At 41.4% G+C, this 8,047-nt stretch overlaps 2 protein-coding genes across 2 annotated transcripts; both read right to left on the bottom strand.

Annotated features, from left to right (window-relative positions):
- Window positions 1-211: 211 nt before the first annotated feature.
- Window positions 212-3,253, bottom strand: COPS9 (COP9 signalosome subunit 9). Its single transcript, XM_080349926.1, has 3 exons — window positions 3,156-3,253; window positions 2,984-3,056; window positions 212-1,351 (listed from the first exon to the last, which is right to left on the bottom strand). The coding sequence occupies exons 1-3, from the start codon at window positions 3,216-3,218 to the stop codon at window positions 1,314-1,316; spliced, it is 174 nt and encodes a 57-aa protein (XP_080206052.1). The 5' UTR covers window positions 3,219-3,253; the 3' UTR covers window positions 212-1,313.
- A 485-nt stretch (window positions 3,254-3,738) lies between these two features.
- On the bottom strand, window positions 3,739-6,272 carry OTOS (otospiralin; the record flags this gene model as incomplete). Its single annotated transcript, XM_080349801.1, has 3 exons — window positions 3,739-3,923; window positions 5,858-5,884; window positions 6,221-6,272. 3 exons carry the CDS (start codon window positions 6,270-6,272, stop codon window positions 3,739-3,741), a joined length of 264 nt encoding a protein of 87 aa, XP_080205927.1.
- Window positions 6,273-8,047: the final 1,775 nt, after the last annotated feature.

Below are 8,047 nucleotides of genomic sequence, written 5' to 3'. Positions count from 1 at the left end.
GAAAGTGAGCACTAGAAAGGCAACTGTCTCAGCAAGACCGTTCCTTCAGGGACTCACTGTAATGTCAGATGCTAAGCAGAGTAAATGTCAGAATGAGGATTTAACACAGGCTGGATGATGAAACCCAGGATGCTGAGAAATCCACAGGAACACAACAAAAAGACACCCAAGTTTTACTGATTTTATTGTGTTTACATTTTTAAGCTCAGGGACAAGCATACTTACTGTTACATTTAAAATTTTCTTTTTTAAGGCAAACCCAAAAAAAAACAACAAAAAAACAAAAAAACACCACGTGAAAGAAGTTTGAGAGGAAAGGGTTTCATTCCAGATTAAATTTAAATTGGGTTAAGTCTTTGAAGAAAGATCAGTCACAGTATTACTTTTGTGATCAATTTACGGAATATAGACTGTATTTAAGATCAGAGAGGATTAAACTCTCGACTCTGAAACATAATAAAACCTCACCTGTTCCTTTCATTCTGAGAGTCACTTCGGTCACTGAACGGTGCAAAAATCAAACATTTCTAAAAATGTTCTAAAAACTTGTGTCAAAGTCTGACTGATTCATATACACTCTACATAAAGGTATGAATGATTACATTACCTGCTGCAGGAGAAACAAATCCCAAAATTATTTTCTTTCTACAGAGTACAGTTTCAAGAATTAAATTAGATTTTTAAACCAAACGATTCCCAGGGCCAGAACATTTCTCTGCTTAAAATATCAAGATAAAACTACTTTTTCTTCCCATGCTTCCTGGATTAAAAGTTAAGTACTGATGGTAGCTGAGTATCTATCTTGACACAGAAGACAATGCACACTCTTCTTACTGTGACTAGCAAACTAGAGTCAGACCATTCAGAACAAGCAGCCGTTAGCCTTGGATAAACAAGACTTTTCTAAGCAGGAATATGCCCTGACAAGTATCTTTATAAAATATCCAAAAGTAACAGTGAACGATTTAACAAAAAAAAAAGCATTCTCTAAGGAAACTCAGAACACAGCAATATTTACTTCTAAATATATCCCAGACTGCGTTGTGGGTTTTTTTTAAATACTTTATTGAACAAGCACATCAGCAAGTAACATTTTAAGAAAAATCTAGACACAGCTTCCTAACAAATAATAGCCCACAATTCCCTCCTTAGTTGTCTTTAACCATCTGGTTTTCATATTCCCCAAGCAGCTTATACAGGTTTTCTCCTCCTCTGTGATTTTCCTGTTTTGATTATTTTAATAAATAATGGACACCACAGGTGATCCTAGAGAAAAATCCACATCTCAGCACTGCATAGCTGGACAACTAAGTTCACTGGATGTCATCATCATCAAAGAGATCTTCGAAATCTAGTCAGAAAAATAAGATAAGGTAAAATTAATTTCAAAAGTTTCAACTGTTACATATGCATATACTCAAGTACAGTTCTTCATTATTTGGACTAAAGACAGAAATAAAGGTGAATTAAGTTAATGAAAGTTACTGCACCATCAGTTACTAGGAATCTAACATCAGGGTGGGAAGACACAGAGAAGAAAAGCAGGCAGACCCATGGAAATGTTCTCTATTATACACAAATTAAACTGTTTCACTTGTACAATACAAGCTGTGCAATTAAATCCACGAAAGCAAAGCTTCAAAGGAGGGGCTTTTATAAAAGCTTTAAGTAGCCATCACACTCAGAGTGGATCAGCCACAATTCACAGACTCCAGAACTAAACAAGTACTGGCTTTATGCAGGCGGCAAGTCTCCGGGGTAGCCACTCCCGCAGAATTGTGCCTTTAGGTCATAGTGACCAGGCACACAGTCATACATTTTGCAGATTGACATTTGCATTTGTAATTTGCTGCTAAAAATCCCTTTCTTAAAAAAAAAAAAAAAGTTTCATTGCTGTGAAGGTGTTAATAATAACTCAGATTAATAAAACTCATTTCACTCAGACCAGTGAAATGTGACCAACTAATCACAGCTGTTCTATTCACCTTTGGGAAGCACTTGGAACTGCTTGGCTTTGTATCTTCTTTGTATATTGAGCATAAACTGACAACATAACTGAAACCAAATCTTTATTCTTACAGAAGGTAATGTACAAGTACCATACCATAAACTGAGGATTAATTCTCATTCAGAAGAGTCCTGCCTACAGAATATAATATTACAACTTAACGGTGCAACTTTATGGAAACACCTACTCCTGACTATGCTGGCTCCAGCCAAGAGCTGTGTCCTTCACAACTCTTGAGAGGAGATCAATGCTGAACTTCCTTTTCTCCTGTATTCTGAGTCCGGAGCAACATGATGTCTGTGACATCAGCAATCAGATTTAATTACACATCTGAAATTCACTGTTGAAATGTCTAAAAGCATAAAACCCCCCAAGTGTTTTATATTCTGCCCCTAAGAGGACATATACACAGCTGTTGTCCTCTCAAAGCAGCTGTATGTACTTATATGCAGACACTTGACTTTCAAACACAGAATGTGCATAAACCCCAAAGTTTTATTTTGCTTTGGATAGATAGACATGCATACTTTCAGAGACTAAAGAATTATTATAAAGTAGTAGGATTCACAAACAATTAATAAAATTCTGTCCATGTTTTCATATGTATTTTCACTGTTTAATACAAGCCGTTTGTTATGCAATCAGATGAAGGCATTTTTCCTTGTAGTGATTAACATGGTAGCTCACCTAAAACCTCCAGGAGAGGAGAAACACATATTATATCATTCCCATCTGCATCACTTAACACCGAAGCACTTTTATGACAGCGCTCGCTAGAAGCGTGGTTAGTGAGCACGTCAGCGACGACCAGGCACCAAAGACATGAGATGAGAGAGACACAAGCGAGGTTTGTTATAACAATCTCCCGTTTCTGTACCAGGCCGGCCCAAGGCGCTGCCACCTGAACCCTCATCCCCCGCTGCCGGAACGCCACGGCCCTCACCGCTGCAGACCCTCGTCGCTGAAGGCCCTTACCGTTGAAGAAGTCGGCGTGCACCGCTTTCTCGTTGGCAGCCAGGTCCATCAGCAGCCCCGTACTTCCCCCTGCCTGGGAAAGCAGGCGCTGAGCGCCACCGGGCCACGGCCAGCCAGCACGGCCCCGCCAGGCCTAGGAACCCCGCCGGCAGCTCCCGCAACACCCCCTCACCTCATCGAGATCCACATACGGACCGGCTCCCTCGGGGAACATCTCGTCCACCGCCGGCTTCATTGCGGCCGCTCCGCTCGTCCCCTTCGCGCCGCCGCTTCCGGCCGCGCCGCGTCAACTTCCGCTATAAGGCGGACCGGCGGCATTCCGCTCTGCGCGGCTGGAGGTCTCCTCTCTATGGTTGCCTGGCCTCGGGCCCCGCCGTTGCCATGGCGAAGGGGGCGGAGTCAGCAAAAAGGCGAATCCGGGCCCTAACCCCGCAGGGGATGCTGCCGTGGGTTGTACCGGGGGCCCTTCCAGTCACCAAACTGGGTGGCCTGGTATTTGACTGCTGTACACACAGAGATCGGTTTCCTGAATCAAAGCTGCAAGCGTCATGTGTAAAAAAAAAATCTCCCCAAACTGCACGACAGAATTAAGGAGTTTATTGATTTCACACAAAAGCATAAATTGTGAAAAAATAAGACTAACTTAGAGCATGAAATGCTATAGCTGACTACTGTGGGTGTTAATAGGTCACTGAGGGGCAGCTGAGGTGCGTTTGCTGGCAGCCATCCATTCAGTTAAACAGGGAGCGGAGCAGCTAGTGCTGGGCGGTGGGCACGTGGTAGCCAAGGCGGCTCCCAAACGGGAACTGGGCAAACAAGGTTCTGGCCATTTCTTCAACCCTGTCGTAGGCTCCCAGGGTCCGGAAATATTCCACATAGGACCAGAAATCACTGGATGAGAAGGGCCAGTACGGCAGAGCTGCAGACTCCCTATAGAGAGCTAAAATTTAAACAAACAAACCAAAAGAAGGCAGATTACTATATTATGAAGAATTTTTGTTGACAGTTTGGGCCTAGAAGCCAACATGGTTTGGCGTCCTATGTCCCCTTGTAGGGCTTGCGGGCTCCTCTGAGCCACCAAGCCCCTCGTGTCCAGCTCCGCAGAAGGTGGATCTTCCCCTGATGGAGCCAGTGTCCTCTGCTCCAGCTGCGCCAGGAGCCGTGGCGTGGGACAAGACAGCAGGAACAAAGGGACATCACCAGCATTTAGGACAATTCAGGAATTCCCAGGGCTGCTTTAACTTCTAGAAGGCAGCTGGGTATTTAAAGCAAGGCACAATTGCAATTTAAAGCCATATTTCCCCATTCCTCATCCACACCATTTCCTTGGCCTGATATAAAAAGATAAGGAATGAGACACCAACATCTGCGCTGTGCCCCAAATTCAGCAGGAAAAGGAAAACCAAAATCGATTCTGAAAATGCAGGAGCTGACCACCCTTGGGCCCAAATCTGAGCAAATACAGAAGCATTTGTAAAATGTAGACACTTGCTGAGACCACATTGTTACAAATGTCTTTCTGTGCAGCACAGCTAAACACAGTATTTTGATTTTATTTAAAGCCCATTTAAAACAAATGAGAGTCATTCCACTCACCAGGCTCAGCTTGGGACCAGGGTCTTTGAAGGGAATTAAGAGCCTTCAACCATTCTATTGTCAGGCCTTAATTTTACAGAGTAAAGTTTGCAGCGTGCAGGCACAGATGGCACATAACAAATCAAATGAACGAGCCAAATGCTGTCTGCAGAGGAGAATTCACTGTTTACACCAGCTGACCTTAGATTCACTTTGCAGTCTACTGCTTAGCCCACTGTGAAAGGAAACCGTAATTGCTGGTAATGAGAGCAACAGGATACTGCCTGAACAAGGTTTTGTTTTCAGACTGACACACACTCTCCTGACTAAGATGTTACTGTGGAAATATTTGCTGTGCACAAATATAATAGTACCCCTAAAGTTGTGAAAAAACAGCTGCCGCATTCAAAAGATTTTAGAGCTGTTATAAAATATAATGGAGTGTATGGAAAACCTTTAGAATTAAAAGTAATCATATTAGCCCTTATTCTGTATGTATATTTCTACTTGCCATGTCTGTTATCACACACTCTGTGCGTATTTGTATCTGCACACTCAAGATGCTGCTGGCTCTCCTGCTGGTTACACTAACCGAGATGTACACCAGTAATAGCAGTACCTTGTTATCACAGATACTTCTATGCAGCTTTGTTTTCAGAAAGAATTCTGTCTGAAAACACCAAAGAGTGGTTAAATAATATAGTCATCAGCAAGCCAGCGTAAACATCATTAGGATGCTGAAGGGTTGTGTTTTTTTTTTTAATCAAAGGCAAATATTAATACAATGGACTAATCATGCAAAGTGACACAAACCACAGGATAGCTGTGCTAAGGGATTTATTCCAACATTTATTTAATTGGATTTGTGGCAATTGGTAAATTTTAAGTTTTTCTCATAGAAGTCAGTATTTTTCACCCATAACTAGGCACACATGTAGTATTACTGTTCAGGACAGACAAAATTCTCAGATGTCTCATACATTTATATAAGTCTGGTGCTTTCCAGTTATGTTTCATACAACAGAATTAGTGACTTGACCGTAACGCATTTTTGCTTTAAGACTAGAAGTATATTAGCTCTATTATTAGACATTAACATGTCAGCTTTTAATAAATTTTAAATACATTTCAAAAATTCACTCTTCTTTCTCCACCAGAACTAGATGAAAGCACATCCACAGCCCACTGAGGTTAGTAAGTGTTCTTGGCAAATCACTGCTGAGGATCGGGTCTGGGAGTTACAAATGACTCTTCTAATTGTTAGTGATACAAAGGAAAGAAAAAGACATTAAGAATTACCATCTCCATCATGGATTGATCGTGCATCTGTAAATAAAGAGGAAACTCATCAGTACCAGCCCCCACACAAAAAGACTTCCTGTTAATAAAAGGTTTGCTGTGTAGTCAGAAGCCAATAAATTCTTTAATGCACATGTAGGATCCTCTATATAGCCAAACTTTTTTCTATCTTGAACAGCTGAATAAGGAATTCCCTGTTTGCACTCACTCAGTGCTACAAACCAAATACCCTTAACTAACAGCCAGAGCAGTTGTAATTAATACATGAGCAATATCTGATACAAGATAGAGTATACTGCATTAGTAACAAAATGTTTTTGGCTGCTTGAAAAAAATAAAGAATAAGTTCGGCAGTAATCTTACCGGTTAAGATGTTCATCAGCATAAAGAAGAAAAGTAAGCAAATAAATGTCATCTCTTCTTCAAGATACTGCCCGTGCTTCTGAAAAATAATCTGTACACCTGAGGATTACAAGATATTAATATTTATGCAAAGTCTATTATTTCTTCTTTTATTAGTATAATATCTTCCCAAACAGATTCTGATTATTAGTTTAGGCACAACAAGTTCCAATTACATTTCATTGTAGTTTCTAAACTCCAACACAGAGTATTAAAAGAACCAGAGTTCTGTAGTGAATACTGATATTTTTAGGTGGCATAAATCCAAAATGCTCCTCTGAACTGACATTAAATTAAATGCCTCTGGAAATGTTTTACTTTGTGATTAGTTTGATTTAACTTTAGAAATTACCTCTCTCTCTTTCTCTCCCCTTTTCTTCTTGCAGTAGTAAAGGTCTGTAGCTCCAAGTCAGTTACAAAACACTGAGAGAATTTCTGTTGCCGTAAAATAGTGGTGCTGTTTAAAGAAGGGTGGGGTGAAAAGGAGAGAGAAACGTCACTGAGTTACCACACCAATCTGATTTTGTTATCTTCAGGTAGAGGTATTTTAACTGCTTACATTTGCGTTATATTTCAGCACTGTCCATGAAAGACAGTGGACAGTTTTCCAAGAAGAAATCAGAATCAACTTTGGCAGTTACACTTTTGTATGTTGAAGACAGAGGGAGAAAAATCCAGAAGCAAATTTGGTGCTTATTTCCTTTGCTGCCCTCCTGCTTTCCTTTCTTCCCCTTCAGAAAAAATAGATGTTTAGAAACATTATTTGAGCAAATTGCTAAGAGGATATTGAGTTCCCTCTCTGGCTGAGCTGCAAAACCCACAAATGCTTAACACTGATTTGTTTTCACTTGGGATCCTTAAAAATCTAGATCTCAAAGCAGACATAGGCACCAAGCACTCACTGAAATTAAGCGGCTTACATTGAGCAAAGCAGGTCCCCAACAACCTCAGCCATGGTAGTGGTGCAGGTGCTACAGCCTTCCAAGAGGGTCAATAAGGTACACTGAAATGCATTTTCACATTATCCTGATCTCCTGGAAAGATTCCTCTCCCAATGCCAAGCAGGCGCTTTGGGTTCCACCCTGTGCAGGTTGCTGAATGGCTGCAGCACTACAAGATGCCTGGAGAGAAGACACAGTCTGAAGAACACTCAATTGATGTGTACATCTTGGTTGAATCTCTTTTAGCACAAAACTCCTGGTGGCAGCAGGTGTGGTCAGGGACTAAGGTGTAGCATAAATTTCTCTGCAACTCATGAGGAGATGTGGAAATTTCCACACTCCTGGAAGACATGGCTGTTTCCAGAAGGCTCCATTCTGGAAAGAAGCCACTGAAACTCTAGTGAAAAGCTCGCTGTTCTCATTCATGCTGCAATGAGCTGATTGTACAGTTGCTGTGTACAGTACTCTTAGCTGTGAGTGTTAAGTTGCTTTGATGGCCTACAAAATCATTTATCTATCTTGATTCTAGGTACCTGCATTTCCCAGTCATGTGTGTGTGTCCCAATGCTGGTGCCTTTGCTCTACCACATCCACTTGTCCTCCACGGGAGCATCACACCAGGAAACTCTGTGTGCTCACACGAAGTCCTGAAGCAGAGAGACCCAAGTGAATGGCCTTGCAGGAGGCCCCAGCTTTGCTGGAGTTTATTCCTATCTGCAAGCAGAGTTAGATAGTCCTGCCAAGAATTAAAGATGTCCTGAGAAAGGGAGAGGAAGAAAAAAAATTTTGCTCTGTAGGACACAAAGCTGTGCCAACTCTTGTGGAGACTGAAAAGAAAAATATTATG

The sequence above is a fragment of the Nesoenas mayeri genome, assembly GCF_963082525.1.
Source record: "Nesoenas mayeri genome assembly, chromosome: 9".
Lineage (NCBI taxonomy): Eukaryota > Metazoa > Chordata > Aves > Columbiformes > Columbidae > Nesoenas > Nesoenas mayeri.
Note: the sequence above shows the minus strand (reverse complement) of the source record. Positions and strands in the feature narration are given on the sequence as shown.

What these genes read in the sequence shown, in the direction of transcription:
- COPS9 (XM_080349926.1), bottom strand. Translation starts at nt 3,218, where the DNA reads ATGAAGCCGGCGGTGGACGAGATGTTCCCCGAGGGAGCCGGTCCGTAT. An exon ending in CGTATGTGGATCTCGATGAG is followed by an intron (nt 3,057 to 3,155) that starts GTGAGGGGGTGT and finishes CTGCTTTCCCAG; the next exon opens with GCAGGGGGAAGTACGGGGCT. An exon ending in GCACGCCGACTTCTTCAACG is followed by an intron (nt 1,352 to 2,983) that starts GTAAGGGCCTTC and finishes TTTTCTGACTAG; the next exon opens with ATTTCGAAGATCTCTTTGAT.